General features: G+C 39.9%; 2 protein-coding genes across 2 annotated transcripts in view; one reads left to right on the forward strand and one right to left on the reverse strand.

Annotated features, from left to right (window-relative positions):
* REC114 (REC114 meiotic recombination protein) overlaps nucleotides 1-19,253 on the forward strand; it is a 24,207-nt gene extending 4,954 nt beyond the window's left edge. The window contains exons 4-7 of the mRNA XM_035899494.1: nucleotides 10,342-10,425; nucleotides 14,420-14,611; nucleotides 16,539-16,601; nucleotides 19,092-19,253. Coding sequence (XP_035755387.1) covers nucleotides 10,342-10,425; nucleotides 14,420-14,611; nucleotides 16,539-16,601; nucleotides 19,092-19,253 — 501 coding nt within the window. The remainder of the gene's footprint in view (nucleotides 1-10,341; nucleotides 10,426-14,419; nucleotides 14,612-16,538; nucleotides 16,602-19,091) is intronic.
* A 122-nt stretch (nucleotides 19,254-19,375) lies between these two features.
* Nucleotides 19,376-22,522, reverse strand: part of NPTN (neuroplastin) — a 41,513-nt gene continuing 38,366 nt past the window's right edge. Inside the window, exons 10-12 of the mRNA XM_035899464.1 lie at nucleotides 21,559-21,580; nucleotides 20,942-21,015; nucleotides 19,376-20,492 (exon numbers count right to left, since the gene is read on the reverse strand). Coding sequence (XP_035755357.1) covers nucleotides 20,955-21,015; nucleotides 21,559-21,580 — 83 coding nt within the window. The 3' untranslated portion in view covers nucleotides 19,376-20,492; nucleotides 20,942-20,954. The remainder of the gene's footprint in view (nucleotides 20,493-20,941; nucleotides 21,016-21,558; nucleotides 21,581-22,522) is intronic.

Consider the following 22,522-nt stretch of genomic DNA (forward strand, 5'->3'; position numbering starts at 1 on the left):
TGAACCGCTAACTAAATCCAAGAATTCATTCAGGGGTGAATATTTTTTTTTCTAACTGCAGCAATAATGATAGAGCAGGAACCCTCTTCACCCCACCTCAAGAATTTTAACATTCTCATCCTAGGTAATAGTTTTTAAAGAGTTTTCATCCAGCATCTGTAACAAAGAAAACTTATTAATTGGATGCTTTTAAACTGGGTAATACGGTAGTACGATATTTTCGTATCTCCTCTGCTTTAAAATTTCAATAGAATGTAGTGAAATCAATGCATTAGTAGATGCAAACTATCTTGGTTTGTACCTTATATTTTCTTTAGGAAAATAAAAGTCAGAGTGCATCTGTTCTTCAGTAGTGTGTACATTTTCCAAAAGCCAAAATGAACCTTTTTAGCTGCCAGCAAGCTCTGCCTTATGCTGATAATACTGTAGGTGGATGCTTTTTAAAAAGTCCATCACAAAATCAAAGTCACATACTGTGAAAAGTGTAAACTTCCAGACTTTGGCTGTTTTGTCTTTCATGTAGAACTTTTCTTTGTTCATTCTTCTGCAGTGAACAGCAATGTTAACTGAACTAGCGCTTGCCTGAACTCGGTGCCCATGAGCTTCATAGTTAATTTTCTGCTAATCTAATCTTGGTTGGCCAATATGCTGGTAAAAGCTCCCAGTGTTTGCTTTCAGTGAGCACGGGCCCTACAAATACCTTTTTTTGGATGAAGGTGTATTTTGTTATTTTGCTTAGTGATTCTTTCATCAAATTTTTTTCATGTCAAGTGATTATTTAGGAAATCGTAAAATACATAAACTATTTTCTGTGACATACTCTCCTGTCAGTGTGAAAACAGGAGGAGGTAGCTTTTTTTTTTTTTTAAGTTCTTTACCTAGTGAATCCTCTTCTTGGCTCACTACAACTCCGCTTGCACAAAACTGAGGTTGTGTAGAAATGGAAATCTTTATTTCATCAATGGTTGGATTAACATGATCTGTTCTAGGAAGAATATTCAAGTGTTCCTGACATGATATCAAAATATTTTCTCTATAACGGATGTATTCATTTGTTGTCTTAGTCCTTTTTATTTTCCTAAAGCAGGAGTGTTAAGAAACCTTTTCTTAAAGAATTCAAGTTATTTAGAGCCCAGTGAGACTATGACTCTCCTGTGATCCATTTGTAAGAAGAACATTTATAAAATAGTAATAAAATACTCACATATCCTAACAACTGATTTTTTAATAGTTATGCTATAGAATATATATAACTATAATAGAATTATTTTTGTGAGCAATACAATAGTAGAATATTTAATTAATTCCCCTTCTAGCAGTCTTTTCACTAATAGAAGTTGAAATACTATTTTCTTGCCCAAAAGAATGCTACACTGTATGCACTGAGTCTCAGCACTTCTGAACCAGGCAGATGAGTAAATACCTTGTGCTGTGTTCACTGCTATGTGGTGAGGTGCTGGAGGTTTGAAACAACTGATGACAGTATCTGAGAATCCTCCAGAACCAGTCATTCAAGAACTTCCTTGTTACTATAACAATTGTGGACATGTTCAGTGTTTCCATCAGTTGCTCAAAGAAAACAAATTATTTATTTTAATTGGGTAAACTTTTGGGGAATGGATATGCGTTCCAGATCACTTTAAACATTCTTCAGTGATGCTGCCAGAGACATACCTGAAACTATCTTAACAAGGAAACAACTGCTTTCCTTTTAAAATACAGTCTACTTTTGTGATCAGCCATATCGAATGAAGAGGAGGGTAAATGGAACTTCAGAGCACGGAACATAGAAATCCTTAATGTGTAATGCAAATCAAAGTGTTTTGGTTTGGTTTTGAGTTTGTTTTCTTAAACCAAGTTCTTCCTTTGGATTTAAATTACATAGCATATTTTTAGGACCTGTTTTTGCTGCAGTATTGCCTAACAAACTGTGTATTTTATGGCAGAAAAATCTCATCCTTGCTTGATAACAGAATTTTAACAGGAATATCTCAACGGTATCCCTGTAATTTTCTGGCTGTGTACCACAACTCTTACTTCCTTTCCCTTCTTTTAATCAGCACATCATGAAAATTGTATTTTGGTATTTTATTCAATGCAATTATTTCTGGTGCTAGAATTCTTAATACCCTACAAATTAAACAAATGGAAATTGTGAAGAGGACTTATTTAATAGGATAAAATTAATCCAGAGTAATTGATTTGTGACCTGATCTTTGGAAGTGTAGACTACATGTCCTTAGTGCTCTCCTGGTCCCCTTGTGACTTCTAATAAGTTAACAGTGCTTAGGATACAGTAGAGTCTAACCTAATTAATTAGGCAAGCATTCAGCAGACGTTCTGGTGTTCTTGATGCTCTCTTTGCAGTGCCTGAAACTCATGCACCAAATTTTTGAGATGATATTCTCAACAGTGCCTTGGGTAGACAAAGGTCCCTGTGCAATAACTGGGGACATTTGACAGAAACCTAGGGAGGTGAGCAGGTTGCTAATGCTTCTCAGTGGTAGTACATTGCAAAGCTAGAGGATGGTTGGGTGTTTTATTAAAGGTTCTCTGATTGCTATGTGAAAGAGTAGAAGTAATCTCAGTTTTACTGACTTATTCAGTACCGCAACTGTAGTTCAAAAATTTCAATTTGAGTTTATTTCAGCAAATGCTGTTGTCATGATTGTTTTGGACAAGCTGAATAGCTTTGTGCATTAGCTTCCCCATTTATGTTTGGTATAATGATACATTCCTGTTGTGTAATGATTATGTATTGGTGATTGGCAGCAGTAAAGAGTCTTAAGGGGCTCTGATCTTTACTTTTCTCCTGCCTCAATTCTTCTAAACCCACCTATTAGAACAGTTTTTAGAAAGTAGTGATGTCTATTAATGAAACGTATTTACCCTAAAGCTACAGTTTAATGTATGGTATCGATCTAGGGAAGTATGTATTTTATATCAGGAATTAAAGAAGAAGTAGCTTAACTTGACTTATGAACAGGATGCCCTGAAGAGCTTTAGCCAGCTAAACCCACGAGCATCCAGATCACTTCTCTAGGTCCCTGGTCAAGTGTCAATGTTCTAAAGTATAGTTTAGGAAAAAAAAAATTTCAGGTTCTCCCTATGAAATACCAAGGTTTGTCCTGAGTTAGGGGCTTATCTTTGCTATTTGCTCCTTCAAGGGGTTGTAGTTTGTACCCATCTGGGGGAACTCTTTCTAGAAAGCTGACACCTGGCAGCACGTGCTCCTGCACCTGCCACTTTGCACTTTGGCAGAAGACATTCATCCGTTGCGGAGTCCCAGGGTTGTCTCAGGGGTGGCTGCACACGTCCTGCATTTGCTACTTCATTTAGCTTTCTTCTAGCTTTCATTTAGCTCTGTAGAGCCAGAGCACTCTCTTTAATGAGTTCAGCCCTGATGTGTTCTTTTCCACAATTGAACAAGCTTAATAGCAAGATTTAAGGTCCAGCTTCTAAGAGATTGGGGGTAAAAAAAATTGCATGCAAAAAGATAACGCAGAGCTTAGCATCCTTTATTCCTTATTCCGGTTGGCTTGCTGTCTGTCTGCCTTGTTTTGTTTTGGTCTTTTTCAGGTCTTTTACCTCTTTCCACCTCCTGTGCTATATTCTACAGATCTGTTTGAGACAGCTAATGCTTATGCTAAGATCTAAGTTACATACAGCACATGGTTCTGCTGTGCTCTTATCTTCCCAATGATGTTATACACGACACATTTGGATACTGACATGTAGCTTGGAAATTTTTGCAGGGACAACTTTCTGCTTCCCCCACTCTACCAGTTGTCATGTTTGGGGATTATTTTTTTTGTCGTGCTGACACTCCTACTCTCGACTCAGTTTTCAAAACAGCTCATACTACAGGAATAAAAACTAATGTGTTTGGTCTTATTTAGATCTCGAAAAAAGATACACATAAGGAAAATTTCTACTTCTAGGTGTGTTACAAGGTAATAGTGAAATCTTAATTGGAATTATGTTCAAAGTTTAATTTTCACAACTTCTAACTTTAGGCCAGAATAACACTTTTTGTTCTACAGTCATTAATGAAAGGAAGACTTTTCAATTTTTTTATAGAATAAGCAGTTTTCTAATTTAAAAAGGGTAAAATGGCAACTCCTATCTCTTTCGAGAAAGCAATGAGTTAAAAATCAGTATTTTTCAGATACCTGTAAGCATCTGATTTATAATCTGTATGTCAAGTTTCAAGCAAACACTCATGAATGACTTTTTCCAATTTACTTAGTTTTCTGAAAGCATCTCAATTTTGCCTCTACTTTAGTGTTCAGTATAATACTTGAACATAATTTACAAGCTTTTACAGACTGTCTGCTCTCATGTCCTTATTTTTACTGTCTCTTGAGATAATGCTTAACAACAGTCTTCTCAACTACAATATCTCTATTCTGTTGCAGGCTTTTACTAGATGTATTGGCCGCATTGTGTAGATACCTGGAAATAATGCTATCACTCCTTTGTTCCCCAGTCAGCCACCTCTAAGAATAAACAAGATGTTCAGCATAAAAGTTAAGAAATAATAGTACCTAGGATATTAGAGGTCAAAAAATGTTGGTCTTTGTAACCTAACAAATCACTCTTAAAACCTAGATAGTGAATATTATTTCCGGGAAGAATTCTCACCACACCTTACATCCTTTGCATGGTGAGCAGATCCGTGGGATGGTGTTCTGGGTAGGATGAGACAGTAAGTGGGCAGTGCCTCTCTCTGTCTGGGGAAAATGGCAGGTTGTTGAAGCCATCCCTCCTGGTTTTGTGCAGTGTTGCATGAGCTTGCAGGTGAGGTGCTCAGAACAGGAGATCATCTCACCCTTCCGTGGAAAAGTGCTTTCCCAAATCTCTTCTTTTGCCCTGCGAAGGCATCACGAGGGGTACTGTGCTAGTTTTGCTCCCCAATTGTGTCTTGGTAGCTTACCTTGGGAAATTGTTGGATTAAGGAACTTTCACAGGTGACCCCCTGGAAGCTGAGTGTGGCCTTTGCAAGTAGAAAATTGCTCTGGTTTTTGGGAAACTGTGTACCATGGTGCTGCCCAGCCTGAATCAGAGTGGTGCAAGTGGGACGTTGTATGAAGCCTTTAGCTTTTTCTCTTCTGCCATCTTGCTTCAGTTATTGGACAGGACCACTCTGGCAGATGTGCTCTGGGCTGTTAATTAATACAATAAAATGCCTTTGATCTCATGCCGAACTCGTCATTTCTTGCAAATGCACATTCCCAGTCTGTGGAATACCCAGCTGATTCCTTAATCCATTAATTATACAATGCATACATTTATTCTGAACTGTGAACTCTGAGAACAAACTGTTTTATTTGCATTTCATGAGCCTCCTATATGCGGCAGCCAAAACTGGAGAATGTGTGTCTTTGCATGTGGTATTCTGGGTTTTGTTTGTCTTTTTTAATATTGATTGTAATTTAAGGGCAGGGTATATAATGTTTGTGGCAAAAAGAAACTTTTCCTTCCTAGGCTATTGTTTGCGCATAGTTCAGTTTCATTTGAAAACATCTGTCTCATGAATAAATCCAAACTAAGTGATGTAAGCCAGCATAGCTGAGCTGTTAAACAAATAACATTTCTTAAATATCTATTAATTTTTAGTTAAGATCGGATTGCCTGAAGGCCTTGCGATCTAACATAAACCAGATGATTTATTCCTGTGTTCATATGTTGCTTAGCACCATAGGGTTTCTAGATGATAAAATAATAAAAATATTAATAAATAATATGCAATACCTTCCAACGTAAATCACAGGCCTCATTATCCAGCAGCTTTTTGACTGCTGAAACATAAAACGAGAACAAAAGTATTTCCCACTTAATGATGGTCCAGATAGCAGCATCGTTGCCTTCTCTGCCTCATGTAAGGCATGGTCACATCTTGCCTGCTTCCAAAAAACTTGAGAAATGTCTTGCTTTGTTTTCTGCTTCAGCTTAATTCTTCTCAGGGTCCTCCCTTTGGGAGATTTAGATTTTTGTCAGAGATGTATGAAACTGCTTTCCTTTAATACAGCGTTCTTACAAGTATGATCCTGCAAAATGACATCTGGAGTGTACGCATGATTGAAGGTTAACGATCCAACTTAGAAAAGCGCTGCTATCTTCCAGTTGTAAACATTGGAGGTCTTATGTCCCTGCCTGGTTCTAGGTTGCCTTTTTGGCTATATTCCTGACAAATCTTATGCTGCCATCATGCCCAATATTGCTCAGCAGTGCCCAACTCTGAATGTAAACGGGTACGGATGGTGCCTGCTCAAGGGGAACAGTGACCAGAGCTGCTTTGTTCTCTGCATTTCTGTCAGTGTGGTGGCAGCAGCCTGGGGGGGCATTTTTCTTTGTCGGTCCATACGTCCAGAGCAGATTTAGAGCCACTTCATTATCTCTAGAGAGGCACAACTGGACTATAATCTCACTATATATTGCCATGCAGATTCCAGGATCTACCCCGTGCCTGGCTCCCGGATATTGGCAGAGATCCTCTTGAGCGATGGAACAAGGGATGGATATATCGTAGTCTTCCTTCTTGCTGCTCTGAATTCATTTACCGAACTTCATATGCAGATTCAACTATTTGATTGTTGACAAGAGACGATTATCACTAAGAAGAATCTTATTTTGTCTTCATTTAGGCAGCCTCAAATAGAGTCTATGCTGACTGAGGTAACGTGGGAAAGCCATGAGGAACAGAACAGACCTTCTTAACATGGTGCAAAATCGGGCTTATTTGCTGCTTAGAACTGAGAAAAATCTAGAGGATCCTGACTGTAACGGCAATTACTGATGTAACCAATTTAACAATGGAGTTCAGTCTGAGTAGTTCTGCAGACCTGAGTTTGTCTAAAAGATTCCCTCTCCTTTTTCAGGTAGCTTGCTTGTGCCAAATCAGCTCTGTCCTATCATTCAAGTACTGCACTGAGTTTTCATTTTTAGTTTAGCTATTCCTAGTTATTTGTTTCTGCTTGGCAATATACAATCAACCAAAGGTGCAAAAGGAAAGGAAATACTTTCTGCTTTGTTCTTCAGTTAATTAAACTTGAGGTAAATTAGATTTCAGTTAATTCAATTTTTGGTTTGGAGTTGAATAATTAGGAGTATATAAGTAAAAATTCCAAATGTTGTTTTTCTTCTTTAAGTCAGAAATGAGTCATATAAAAGGATGACAACCTGGGAAACGTCACTAAAATAATTGGTAGGAAAGTTAAACATTGGCTGCCTTTTATGATTTCTTTGAAAACAGTTACTATTTTAAGGAGACAACATTTTTTCTACCTACCTCTTACAGTGAAAGGTAAAACACTATAAAAATAGACTTATTATGGAAACAGCTCTATTTAAATAAACACAGTTGGTGTGTATCAAACCCAGTAACTATTTGAAATGAACAGAGTAAGCACAAGTGGCTTCAGGTTAAAGTGGCCTAGTGAAAGAATGGGACATTAGAATTGTTTCACTAACAGCATTTTGGGGCTTGGTAGGGGAATCGGAGGAAGACCAACTGGCAGTGGAGAAATTCCCTATGGCAAGAAGCACTAAGCATGTAAGCAAGCACAAGCAGCTGGTGTACTCCCAACAGAATTTCCTAGGCTGGTTGGTTTTCCAGGACTCAGCCTGGCTGCTTATCCAGAGTGAGCAGTTCTGAACTGGCCAGCATGTTTTGAGAAGGTACAGATATTCCCCTCAATATAAGTAAGTTAAAAGATGTTCAACAGTTACGGCTTTAAATGAGCGAATTAAGTCCTTGTGCTGATACGGAATTCACCGTTAGTTTGGGTTTATTTCACAAAACCAAATATAAATATACTTGGTCTACTACATTCCAAACAGTGAGAACATTTACTTTCAGATTATTTGTATCAAGAGTATACCCTTTCTGGAAGGGACAGTTTAAAATATTTTTTATGCTTTATATATTCTAGTTCTACGTATCCCATTTTCTCTGTTCTGTCTCAAGAGCCTATCCCCTGCCCCATTCGAACTCTTGTGCACTACGTATGTTTTCTGCCACCAGATGTTTCCCTTCTTGAATGCACCGTCGGCTGTACCTTACTCCTCTAACTTCAGTTGTTTTCTTTGCTTCCTTAGCAGATCCCCTCTAGCAAATGTAGCAGCACGAGCACAGCACAAGCTGCTAAGCATCATAGATGGACGTCACACCACATCTCCTCTAAAGTACTTCCCATGTACACAAAACAAATCTGCATTTTTGTATTTTGCACAGCCATGTACTAAGACCTCTTTGCAATGCACATGCACAATTAATGCCATTTTTTGTGCTGCCGCAGATGCTGCTTTCTATTTCCACAATGTTGGCGTGACTGAAATCCTTGACTTTTGACATAACTTTCTGCTGTGCTCAGCCGCTAGCTTTACTTGCCAATGCTTTTTTCCATTTTCAGCATTAAACAATATTTTGGGGCCAACCTGTACACAGCCATGAATGTCCTTAGCCAAATTTCAAAGTAATATATTCTAAGGTGCAACTGAAAATATGACATGTGAAGTGCTACTGATTATTCTAGACGTGTTCTACCAGTGCTGCACTCTTTTCTTAGGCTACTAATCTCATCTCATTCCTCAGGCATTCTGCTCAGTATCTTCTCCTCCCTACCCCACCCCAACTTTAGCATCCGTAAACCAAGCTCTCGCTGGGCAGCTCTATCAAAAGAGGCTAAAACTGTGCTCCCCAAAACCAGGGGTGCTAAAATGCCAGGTGCACAGGGGAGTAACGGTATTTCACAGGCTTCCTTTACTGTGTCAGGCATAAATTCAGACTACACGACAAACTGACCTTCAGAGAACTCCTACCATTTGACATCAGAGGGGATTTTGTCTGTACATGGAAGGAGGGTGCCCTCAGCGTGTTGGATACGGCCTCCTGCTCCACTGCTTCATCAGTCTAATTGCATAACATAGCATGGCTGGAGAACACTGAATTACCACGAAACATGCTCTTTTCTGTTGTGAGGTCTGTCATTTGCAGTTTGTCCCTCTTTGGATCCAGATTCCTTTACTGATTCCTATAGAGAATAGCTTGGTACCTCCCATCCATCACTAAGTCAGCTCTTCCTATTTTGACCTTGAGGCCTTCCACACCTTAGCAAGTCCTACCCTGAGACATTCTGAGAGCGCTCAGTGCAAAGGGACACGCCTTTGAGCGTGTGAACAAGTCTTACCTGCTGTCAGCCCCTGTTTTTACAGTGCAGAGGGAAATTATTCTCTCTCTCTGACCCCAAGCCTTTTGGGAATGATACTTGGGTACTGTCTTACATGCTGGAGTCTATCCTAGCAGGTGTATGTCTGTGATCCAGTTTGCCTTTGGTTCAACTCTTCAATGCTTGCTAGACATTTCTCTCATAAAAGTTCAGTTAAAAATCTACATGCAATTGCTGCATGAGACTAAAGCCAGTGCCAGCACAGTGTCTTACTGAGGCGACTTCTTGTACCAAAATAAAATGGCAGACGGTTTCCCAGCCTGGACCTGCGTAAGATGGGTGCTACCTCTGGCAAAAACACGCTGCTGGCAGTGCAGGATGCACATGACTTGTGGCTCTTGACCCTTAGGAAAAGCAGCCTCTGCAAAAAGTCATGGTCATTGAAAGCATTATGAATGCAGGTAAAACAGGTAGGTAATTTCCTCCCTGCCGTTACATTTGTTTTGGTTTTTTTTTCCCCTCCCCTATACTTTGGTAACTAACGACTGTGGCAGTTGGTGGAGCATCCTGGGAGACACAGTCCATTGCCTTGCAATTTTTATATAATGTTTTCATATTCCTGGGGGTATTTTTACAGAATGCAACCGAGCAGTCCGTCTTGCTTGAAGAGGTTGACAGATAATGCAACTGGAGTATAAAAACATCTTTATCAAGTTATCAGAGCTGCTCCTTGTTTACCTGAACTCCATCTGGAGAAAACGCCTCTCTGGGCCTTAGATAAACCAACTGCTGTCCCATTCTTCAGGTTTGCCTGCCCTCTGCTGCCCTCTCAGGCAACTTCATGGGATGCCGAAGAATGTAGAACTCTCTGTTGCTGCTGTTTTGTTATGCATTTCATGGAGATTTTCGTAACATGCATGAATATAAACCTAAAATATATATGGAAATTAGAATATACCTTGACATAGTGTTGTTGCTGGAGCTACAGATTTGGATTTAATTCCTAGTGTGATAAAAATTACATATTGGCAATTGTTTGACAGATACTAAAGTATCTGTATGTAGACGACTAATCTTCATTTGGGATTAAATTACATCACATAACTGAAGTGTGTACTTCTGAGTGTCACGCGTTTGCTCTCCCAGTAGTTTGTGTTCTGCTTTATTTCAGGAAGGCTTTTCATTAATTGATTCCCACAAGTGGCTAAAGATAGTAAGAAGAGCAGACTGCCTGCTGCTTCATGCACAGTCAAAGGTAAGTCTTGAGTTGCTTTTAGTATTTCTAATAGCTAACACAGTTCTGTGTAAGATTTCTTAATATTGGAGAAATTAAACCAGATACTGGTTTATTATTCCAAGATACTGTAAATTGTCTATATGAATTAAAAGATGTTTTACTTTTTACTCTAGGTGTTAAACAAGAATGGATTGAATCATCTTAATGTCTTTTGTAACTGCTGATACTCAGGTCTCTTAGGCTGCTTTCTGAGCATTAGCTACTAAACCAGCTAGACTGGTATTTCTTTTAGAATCTCTCTGCCATGGCTAACAGTTAAAAAGATGAAACAATTCTCTCCCACATACAGAACCATGCTACCTGTGAGTCATACTTCACTTTGGCAAACAAAGTTATCTCAACAATTATTTAGCCATTTTGTGGCCTCTGACATCTGGCACAGGAGTGGCCGGCTGAGAAGTCAGGCATTTGGTAGTCAAGGCAATGAAAGGGACCTAGGTTTCTGGTTTTCCCCTCAGATCTCATGAAAAGTGGTTGGTTAGCCTTTAAGTAATTAAACAGCACCTGCTCGTTACCAACTTATGTATAAATCTCAGTTTTCTTGGTTCTTAGATGAACTCTGAGAAAAGTTTCTTATTCACCTGCACTGAGCACTCACCAGGTTTTTTTTTCCAGAAACAAAGCCTGTTTCAAAATGAGACAAGCTCTCCCTTCTCCCCAGATAGTTTCTAGGCTTTGTTGTTTCAGCAGAAACAGCTGCCACCAGTTTAACTATCTCTATTTGACAAGAGAATTCATCTCAAAGTTAGAAACAGGAATTCTGGAAAAAGATGGTGAGTCCCTTGTTCAGTAGCTGCTAGAGACCAGTTTTAACTCTTTGCCCCATTCACAGAACTATTAAGGCATAAAAACTTCTCAAGTATTCCGAGGTGTTCTGGCGTTCTCCCCTGACAGGAACTCTGGTACAGACTGGGTGATTGTAATTGCAGATAACAGCAGTATCCAGAATAGCTGCAAACTGTAAAAAATCCTGTTTAGTTGTATTTTGGATCTTTTATCTGATTTCTTTTATGAAAGATAAATATTTCTTCATAGGGTGTTACAAACCAAACAATATCATTTGCAGAGGGGAGAATGCCTTGCTAGTTGCAAGATAAAAGCAGATGTGAGGCATAATAAACATTCTTTAAATGTAAGGACTTGTCTTGTTTCAGAATAAGCCTAGTCTAATGGTGGCACTAGGAACTGCATAAGTAAGTATCTTAAACTGTTTTAAATTCACAGGTTATGCTTGCCTGAAACCAAGACACCTTTGCTCTCTGATTTTTGTCAGATCCTTATAAAATGTGGAGTATCACTGCAGAAGACTACTGAGCTGTTGCAGTGATTGTTTCTGAGGAATCAGTAGATTATCAGTGTTCTTTACAGTTAACAGCACCTGTTCCCCAGCACGGCATTAAGGGATTCTGCTGCATCTCACAAGAAACACAAGATCAACAACACAATCACGTTGAGGCTTGAGCAAAGCTCTGAGGGACGGTTCAGAAAAGGAGGAATATTAACATAGCCTTAAATGAATGTGGTGCATCTCAGTGTTTACTTACCATAAATTCACATGACTTAAACTGGATTTAGCGGCACTGCAGTGGTCCTGTCAGTTTCTCTACTTTATATCCTATATTGTAGCTGAAGTGATTCCTTAAATGCTGTCAGTGTATACAGCTTCTGTGCTAATCTTCAGAAACATTTAAAAAAAATTCAGGAAGCCAGGTACACCCTGTAAAGGCTTAAGCCTCAACCGTGCTAGACCTAATTAAGGAAAGAGTCAAGCAGAAGCCATTTAAGCTGAGGAATGCAAGGCAGGTTTTCAAAAACCACTTGCTATATCCGAGTGCACACAGCAACTAAGGAGCACGGGCAACCAAATACTACACTGTCATTTCTGATTTGTACACCTTGTTTGTTATAAGTCATTAATACTGCATTTATAGTGAAACTAATTTCTTAAGAAGTATGATTTTAATAGGTCACTTAGCTAGCAGAATGAGTTTCTAAACTATATTTTGAGAAGCTTAGCACTAATATACTTGAAGGAACAAGACACGTAGAGAAAATACCTGTTGCGGATTGCTACTGAAACTCACCTGTCTTTGACTCATCAGTCTTTGATGTGCCTCTACGTATAAAAACTTTTTTATATGAAACAATCTGTAAACAGTAGCAAGACCAACATTCTTAATATTCCTGTAGTAAGACATTTCCCGTTATACCCTTTTCGTTGAGCTTTCCCCTGCTGCCCCAGCATGGACAGAGTTGCAAATGGGATGATCCAAGTGACCTCAAGGTTCCTTCACACTTCAGCTCTTGGATAGTTCAGGTGTTACTGCCCAGAACTCATGCTATGCTAAAGCTTGGCATCATCTTAGCTGAATTTGAGCGCTCTCTCCCTTTCCATAAAGGAAAAAATGTTTAATTTACAAAGCCTGTTGTTGTTTATAAACTGCAATCTTAAGTATTTAACAGTCCTTGTGAAAAAGCAGAGGGTGATACAAATAGCTCCGACTGAAAATGGATTTGGGGATTGTACCTAAAACAAGCGCTCTTTGAAAGTCTGCAAAAGGAATTCAAGTTAAGATGCAAGTTCCTTTTCTGTCATTTTAATGAGAACTCACCTGTCTGGCATATCCACAGAGCAGTTCTCAGTTATGCGAAGCTGACCCAGTTAAGTTGACATCTTAGTTAATTAGAGGAAATGTAACTGGGCACTGGAAAAAATGAATGCTACAGTTTGAGTTATTTTGACATTTTTTTCCCTTTAAAAGGCACTGAGACAAGCTTTTATGCTTACAATGCCCTAAAAACCATTTTATGCAATACAAGCATCTTAAAAATAACATGCATGTAAACATACAGGCTGTCATGAAGAGCTGGCTCATCTCCGAGACAAAAATCTTCAGTGAAAGCTGTCCTTGTATTTGTGTAATCAGCAGTCTAGCAGCGTGTCTAGTCGTTAAAAAAATGGTGTTTGATATTTAAATCTGAGAAAGATGGAGACTCAAGTAAGTTAGGTTGGTGTAAGGAAGACTTCTTTCCTAGGCTTTAGCTGTGTTTTCAATTGGAAATTTTAAGATCAGCCTGAAAGTCCCCTTAACTCACTCCCTGAACAAGAACATTCAATATGCATCTGCCTTCCATTAGTTGAACGTGCTTAGGACAAGCTTATCAGGCATGACAGGCTCTTCAGTCCTCCATTTTCAGTGCAGTTTCCTGGACCTCATGCACTTAAAAAAATCTGCTACAATACAGCAAGACAACCTATACTGGGGGTCAGGTCTATCCTTTTTTACTTATTTTTCATATTCACTATTTGAAGTAGCGCATTTGAGTTTCTCGCACTCCTAATCAACTGTGTTAGCATCTGTTCAAGGCACAGCAGCATTCAGTTGCAGTGCCAAACTTAATTTCTATGTTTAGCTATGCACGGGCACACCAGGTAGGTAGGGAAGGCTGGGTTTGATGCAGAGTAACATAAATCCTAAATGGAACATATGGTTCCCAGAACTTTTAGTTTAGATTCTAAAATTAACTTCTTACTTGAGCGTCATTTCATTTTTTGTCCCAAATAACTGCTCGGGGTTGGCGTATCCTTATAGAATACTACTTGCAGCAACAATAAAAACTTAATTTCCCTACTATACTTACAAAAACTCCCCTTCTTGTGTCAAGGTTTGCTCACTTGCCCAGACTTTAGTTAGCTGACAAGCGGCCCTGCTCACTTACTTAGCATTTTCCTGGGTTTTTTAAACTGATTTTCAGACTGGGAATCACAGTCTTCCAGTTTAGCTGCTGGGATACACAAAGATAGCAGGGAAAACTTGTTTCTTTGTATTTAAATTGGTGCAGTGATCCAAAAATGTATCACCTTCTTCCTAACTGTGACAAACAGGAATTTAATTAAAATAGTTTGAGGGGATTCACAGTTAATTTCATTTCTCTTTGGTTTTTTGAGCAGAATGAATGCCGCATATTTCGTGTTCAGTTTGGTGGAGATTCGAAAGAAAAGATGCTGGAACACTGCTGCAGTTGCATTCAGAAACTTGCAGGGTACGTACCGGTTCAAGTAACCGATGAACAAAGCCAGAAGCTGCATAATGGTGAAAAACAAGTAAAGGACACTGAACAAAATGCATCATCTCCACATATAGTAAGTATGTGAGAACATATAGTCAGAAAAATAGAAAAATATTCAGCTGTGTTGGATCTGTACATCACAAATTTTACTTCTGAAGGAATTTTTTTGCAACTATGATACCATCTAATAAGGAATACACTTGGGGAAACCCTAAATTCAGTTTCCATGCAGGGGAACCCAGTTAAGGAACGGGGCTAGAGGTATTCAGCTGCTGAAGCTGGCTGTTGCCTTCCTGTTTCCTTAGTGTGCCTGAGAAAAAGCAAAGGGAACAATGCTCAAAAAAGGGGTTCTAGCTCCTTGAGCTTATTGTAATACACTCTTCGCGATGAGGTGCCTTTGTTTTAGCCTCTGAAAAGTCGCTAAGAACTGAGATGAATACACACATTTTGTGTTATCATAGGAAGAATATTAGCAAGCACATGGCATGAGATTTATAGGTGGAGAAAGCTTTGCCCTGGGGTTTGAACTTTTCCTTAGCTTGGGACCCTGGAAAGTTACTGACCATGACAAGAAATGGCAGTGAAGGCTCCAGCCAAGCATTGTTTACCAATCCCCAACCAGATAGTGGTATGGTCTGGTGGAAGACTGAGATGCTTTCTGCTGAGGTTAATAAACAAGAGTTTGCTAATAAACGAGAGTAGGGGGAGGAGGATGAGAACTGAAGAGTGACCAAAACCCCACATCTACAATTTCATCGGTGTGCCATCAGAGTGGTTCCAAAGAATGTTTATCAATATGGTGATAGGCGCTTTATATATACAAATATATATATAAAAGCTTTTCAGCTCAGACTGCTGGGAGCCACCTGGCAGACTGTCCAATAAATTGCACTGGGTAAGAAAAATGATCAGCGCCATGGAAGTAACCATGAACTGTGTTCTCCTTTTTGTGTTTACCTACTCCTGTTTTACAGCATTAATAATTGTAAATATAGCAATTGTATCAATTTGAGCTTAACCTGACACATTTAAAAGCCATTTCAGGGTAGGAACAGAATGTTTTTCCTCTCCAAGACAAAGACCTAAGGTAACCAGAAAAGGCAGAGACAGACAGTATTTCTGAGGGTGACTAATTCTTAAATCTCTGCTCTCTTGGGTATCCAGGGAATCACATTTACCAGCTCTAAAAAAACATCCCTGCATCTGACTTAGCCAGGATAGCTCTTGGGTACATGATAAAAATATCAGGACCAAGACCGAGCCCTAAAACAGGAATGTCAAAGCTTTCACCTACATCATTTTCGTGAAATAATCTAGGAAGGGCCTACTCTACCGGACAGTGGAATCTTATTTGATAGAGAAAGTGTGGGGAAAAAAAAATATTGCTAATTTGACTCATGCCATTTCCAGGAAGGCACATGGGAAACCTTCAGTAGCTGATACTCGAGATTTATTGCTTGTTCTTTAAGCAGATTGCCTGTACGGTGGGCTTTGCTCGCTTCCTGATAAACTAAAACAAAGAAGGAAAGGTAAAGAAAGTATTTCGTGGCAGAATGCTATCGAACACCTGCAGTATTGGTATTATTGGTAAAGAGCATTATTTAATGCTCCTTCTCCAGAAGTTAGGACTGAAAACATTGCTCAGAAAATAGAATTATCAACTTAAACCAATCTTTTCTATGATGTGACCCAGGGGAAGGAAAAAAGCATGCTCCTGGTGAGCATTCATGCACAACAGTTTTTTATAAAGTTACTTCCAGTAAGTAGTTATCTTAGTTTAGATGTGACCATTTAACTATGGGCCCATTATTTTATATCTTTCATTTTTAAAGACTTGAGCAGATGTGCATTCGGGTTCCATAAAAAGATGCCTTTTTACTGCATAAGGGAGTTGAGCACATTCTCTTCCTGTTATCTCTAAAAATGGAACCATTTCCCTTCTTGCACATACCCACACTCTGCTTGGTAACGAGCCCTTATTTGCATTTGGTCTTTTCTAGCCAGATGAGCCTCTACCAGATTCCCACCTGGGAGAAAGAAGATCTGTAACACAGCTAGCGCAGGTAAAAAAAAAAAAAAATCTAATATTTAGATCCTGTAACTGCATCTCTTGGGCACGGAGAGAAAGCAGGCTAGCTCATATGCTGTAAACATCTGGTAAATGTCCTCACTGAACATCAGGATGCCATCATCTATACCAACAAAAACACCTGCAGCTAGGAAATAAGCCACAAAACCAGGTATTTCATGTGTAATTACTCCATTTGCATACAAACAAGCCACCACACCCAGAGAGCAAGCACATACCCAGAAGTCACATCCAAAGGGATGGCTCTGTCACTCTTGGAGACCACAGAAACCACCTCCGCAGTCACTGCTGAAGTCTGAACATACAGAGCATCCCTGACCCCCAGCAGCAGATCCCCTCATTCATATCAGCTTCCCTGAAGAGTCCAGGGTAAAGCCATGTTTAAAAATAACCGTAAGTTACCTGTTGCTCGCTTACTGTGTGAATTTGAGATGGTACACAATCAGATCCTCAGGGAGAAAATTCCACTCCAACCTCTGGGTCTGTGCAGCTGCCTCTCTAGGTCTGTCTCACCCTTTTTCCATACAGACAGGATCATCTGGTCAATGTTTTTTCAGGTCAGTGGTTTAAGGGACAACTCCTATGCTCCCTATTACAAATCTGTCCTCTCTTAAACACAAAAAAGCCTTTTAAACACCTCTGTTTTCAGAAAGCAGAGTTCCCTGTGCTCTCGTCTCAGCAGCAAGAGCTGCATTACACACCCTGTTTCATTCCCAACAGTTTTGTTACCGTCCTCGTACAACGCAGCACAACTGCCTCAGCCACCAAGTGAGCAAAGCACTTTGCTTGTAGCGCCTGTGTTTTTCATGACCAAGCTCTGCATTGAGGCAGCGCTAGGAAGTGTAAATTAGCGCTATAAACATTACCAGGAACAACTCCGCTTCTAAAAACTGCTATTTTCTGGTCCTTGCACAGGGCTGAACTTTTCCCCACCTAAACTCCAGAAACACATCCTTTGGGCTGGTGCTCTGGAACACTCTGGAGTTAAATTTCTCCATTTCCACCCCTGCAGGAAGCTCGCAGAAGTGCTGGGTTTAAGCATTTTCTTGCTGTTTGGTGGTGTGGGTTTGTTTTTGGGGGTTTTTTTGTTTTTTTTAAAAGAAACTCAGCAGTCTTCAATTTCTGCTTAGAAATATTTTTTTCTCTGGCCAAGACTATGGCATGACCCAGGATAAAAGAGCCATACTGCAATGTAAGCGTCTCGCACAATTTCAGGCTCAAGCTAGGGCCAGACTGAACTGAGCAGCAATTCTGTTGCAGGTAGAAAACACTCGGTTTAGCCTGCACCTCTCTGATCAGCGCATCAAAACCAACCAAATGGCCAAACTAAGCATTTGAAGGCTTTTTTTAAAGCCTAAGACTAACCCGCATTAGTCACGCCCCCTGTAATAACACCTTGGATGGCCTCTGTGCATCACACCTACCTCATCGTGATAGTAGCACTTTGCTTCTTGCTCTCCCATTCAAATTATCCAAAAAGCATCCGTAACTGATGCTGCAGCTTTAATGACTTTAGCACAGACGGGGTGAAGGGAGCGAAAGGCTGAGCGGGGGTGGGGGGTGGGGTGAGGTCTGTAAGAATACTTGGGCATGGGGAAAAAAAACGGCGCAAACACCGGCACATAGCACAACAAAGGCAGTTTACAATGAGGAGCAGCCCTGCCTGCAGTTTAAACTCTGAAGTTACTACTCCTTTCTCCAGCAGGAAGCTGGCAGCCTGCCATGAGAAAGTTTTAGTCGAGCTTTGTCATCTTGAATGGCAGCACGGAAAGTGCTCAGGAGTTGCCCGATAACCTATGAGACTCGTGCATTTCTCCAGTGCCCCTGGCTGCTGGGAGGCGGTCAGGGCTTCCTCGGCCTCTGCACGCCCGACATTGTACGTCTTCCACTCCACTGCTGCCAGTTTTACACTGTATTTTACCCTGCAAAGCGACACAATGCAGTTTCCGCACCCCCCCCCGCCCAAGCAGAGGGAGGGAGCTAAATGGGCACAAAAAGGATGTTTTAACTCTTAAAAAGCCCCACAATTTACTTCTAAAAGACACCTTGCTAAATTACGAGCTTCAGACTGCTTCCTTGGTTATCCTTACGCAATCCAAGCGGCAGTACATACACTTTGTACAGGATCCTCTTCTCTTACGCATAACATACTCACGAGGAAGCCACATTACCCAGGAAATCAGCGTTTCCAATTTAAACAATTGCAAAGGAATTCCAAGTTGTGTAAAAGCTATGTTGGAATCGAAGCTGAGTAGCAAAGAAAAAAAAAAAAATCACATAGGGAAATCCTACCTGACTGCAGGTATTCAAACCGCAAATAACAAGGCAGATGCATCTTTTATTAATTACATTTATACTAAAGGAAGCCCCTGACATAGCTTTGTTGTTACAAAACCTGTCTAATATTACCTTTTATGCCCCAGATGAGTGCAACACCTTTGGTTTCTTTTTTTTACTTTTGCAGTCTGTGCTGAAAAAGCAGTCTGAGCTGCCCCTCGTGCATCAGCATTCCACATGGAGCACGCAGGAGCTGGGGCCCTTCATTCGCTTATGCCTGATGGACCAGAATTTCCTGGCTTTTGTGGAAGATGTGGAGAAGGAATTGAAAAAACTTGCAGAAGGCTGAGAAATCCCATCTCATTCCCACCGGCATGCACACCCCAGGGTACCCAGCACTCAGGATAAGCAAGCTGAAGTGCGAGTAAATATTTGAAAAAAAAGGTCTCACGCATGGGGTTTGGGGTTTTTTTTTGGTCAGTGTTTTATTTTTAAAAACAGGTGAATCCACTTTTTATACATCATTGCACTTCAACAAATACACAGAACACAAGTTCATGCATCTACAGTTACGCACATCATGAGAACCCTGTTAGGTCTATTTCTACAATCTTTAAATCATGAGAAATTACAGTGTCAAACTGAAGAGTATAACTAGTTGCATAGAATATCACCATGCTGTAACATTTCATCATTGAAATGAACAAAAAAAAAAAAAAGGAAATTATAAAAGTTTGCCTGAATTGAATGTACAAGAATATGTTGAACACATCAGTGCAAAAGGATTTGAGAATTTACATGAGTTAACCAAAAAAAAAAAAAAATCACTTAAAAAGCAATCATATATATATATATATTTATAAACTGAAGTTTTGTTTTTGTTTTCAACCGCATTCCTCCACCACCGCATCAAGCCATTCCAGCTTTTGAAGTCTGGTTATAGGACACCCAAGTCTCTCTATAGGTTAAGCCCTTAAGATAATTTCGATTTATATTACTTCTCTAAGTACCAGAACAGTATAATTCTCTCATCTTTCAGACATACAGTAAGGAATGAATATCAGCAGCTTAAAAATGAAACACAATTACTGTATTTTGGTTTTCCCCCACCCCCAAAATATAAATATATACTGTATATATTTTTAAGTTTTGCTGTACTTTACAAAAAGTATCACTAGATGGCAGCAGTGCATTTTAGAGCTTTGCCAATTTTAACAGCTACAGGAAGTAAAAAATGGCGCATGCGCAAACCGACTTACTACTTCTAATGTTTAAATAGATTTAAGGAAAAAAACAAACAAAAAAAGAAAATAAAAAGCAACATTCACAGCACATCAAGCCCAGAATAGTTTACACCTTCTACACTGAAGCATTATTAAAATTTATCTGGCTAGGTCATCCTTACAGGAGAGGCTAAATAAGGCATGCTTTAGACAGTCATATCGTTGCTCACTTGAAAAGGAAACAAATAAAAAGAAAAAAAAAAAAGAAAAAAATAATCAGACAGAACCGGAGTTCTAGAACCAAGAGTTCCAACCCTTAAATTTAGCAGGTCATATTGCCATCAGTCTCTCAGAAACTTAAAGCTCTAAAAAAGAAAGGAGAAAAGGGGCTATTGTCAGCGCCCGGCAGTGTTTTCCACCCTCATGTGCCCTAAGAGCGTGCAGTCAAAGCCCTTCACCACCAGCTGGGCCTTGAGTGAGTTCAAAGGCTTCCCAACCAAGTGGGCTTCCAGAGTTAAGATCGGATGAGGAAGGGCTTGGGGTTTTTTGGATTTTATTTTGATTTGTAGAGCGATTATGTAGAGTTCGACAGCAACTGAAGCGTTAAACTACCAGTGTGTTTTAGGAAAAAAGTCTTTTGATACCCCTCCTCCCTGCTCTTTGAAGCACAGTGGGAAGGTTTGTGCCACCCACTGAGCCGCCAGTAAGTTTTTAATAAGGGGAACAAATTTCATTTACCCCCCCCCCCCAACCACTACCGAGAAAGGAGGGCTTTAGCCTGGCCATTTCCGAGACGTAAACGAATCATACTTACATGATAAACGTTTTTAATTTGTGTTTCTCTGGCGTAAGTTTTTATCTTTATGATTGTTTGTAGAATTAGTTTTCCTGGAGAAAAAAAAATAAAGCAACAAAACCACACCAAAAATCAATCTCAACTGTAATGTCTACAAAGGCATTTTCCCCCCTAAGTTCAGCAGCTTTTTATTCTTCCTCCTCTCAAACTCAAGCAGCTAAAGGCAATGCGACTTTTTGACTGTTTGCACACCACCCTGTGAAATTCATCTCCTGCATCTCTCCTTCCTCGGTTTACTGCTGCTTTTTTACACATGAGGCTTCCCCCTGGCTCCTGCTTTACCAATTGCTTAAGATATTCGGAAAAGAAAAATCATCTCAAATCTGCTGTGCCAGGCAGTCAGGGAGACCACAGGTGGCTTCAGTGCAAATATTTGTTTCCAACTCCTTCAGCACCCTTTGTTTCTCTAGCAAGAACCTTGCAGATTTGCTTTTCTTTACTCCAGTGCTACCAAACAACCCAGAGAGTCCCTTACCATGAGTAACCTCATGCCTAATACCAATTTCTTCCTAAGCCCCCGATTAAGCTCAGTAACAGGTTCTTTCTTTTTTTTTTTTTTCTTCAAATGTACTTACATTGGCCCAGCTGGTTCATCATCTGCAGCAAGAATTCCGATGCAATCCGGGGGAAGAGAAGGAAAGGAAAGAAAAAGAGAAGTCAGGCTTTGCACCATAACACCGGCTGAACTGCAGAACAGCAAACCGATCTATCTACAGCGTTAAAGGCCATTCCACTCGGTAGTGCAAAGATTCATGGAGTTATTTTTTCTGGATTCAAGTTTGAATGGCAGGTATGTTGCTTCAATGGTTTTAGTTAACACTTTAAATGCTTGTCATGAAGAACTGCAACTGTAGCGGACAGATTGTTGCAATATGGTCAAGACTCATCTTGTCCCCAAGTTCCAGTGGTTCAATCTCATAAAAAATAGATGAGAAGACAAACCAACGTTTCAGTTGTAAAATCCTGCTGGTTATTTTCTTGCATTGTGTGGGGTTTTAAAAAAAAAAAAAAAAAAAAAAGAAAATATTTTTTTAAGCCATTCTTCAACTGCTGATGGGTGACTGCTGGTATATACACGACAGGATATACATGCCACCTGCTCATCTTCCCCCACGGATGACACAACCTCTTACATATTCCGTTTTTCTCAATCTCTAATTAGAACGGAGCAGGTTAGGAGGAGGTTGAAGGGTGCGATACTCGATTCAAGTATCCAAATGTAGTCCTTGAATAGCAGCAGGCAGCGTGCATGCATCCGGTAAGAGCATGGGGCTCAAAACACCAGGAAACGTTAGGGGTGTGGTAACACCTCCAGACACACCAGACTTCAGCTACGGAAGACTGACAGCATTGTTCTGCCTGTGCCTTGAGGCAAAAGTATTTGCTTTTAAGAATTAGAAAAAGATCTGCCAGTGAGCAGTGTTTGGCTTTAGCTCTTTCATGACCAATTGCACATAATTTTGAATTAGAAAACACCTTATTTTGCCCCCAAGCTGCAGTACAGAAGACAGAAGTGCATTGAAACAGCTGTACCAAAAG

Source organism: Egretta garzetta, unplaced genomic scaffold, assembly GCF_000687185.1.
Source record: "Egretta garzetta isolate BGI_Z169 unplaced genomic scaffold, ASM68718v1 scaffold287, whole genome shotgun sequence".
Lineage (NCBI taxonomy): Eukaryota > Metazoa > Chordata > Aves > Pelecaniformes > Ardeidae > Egretta > Egretta garzetta.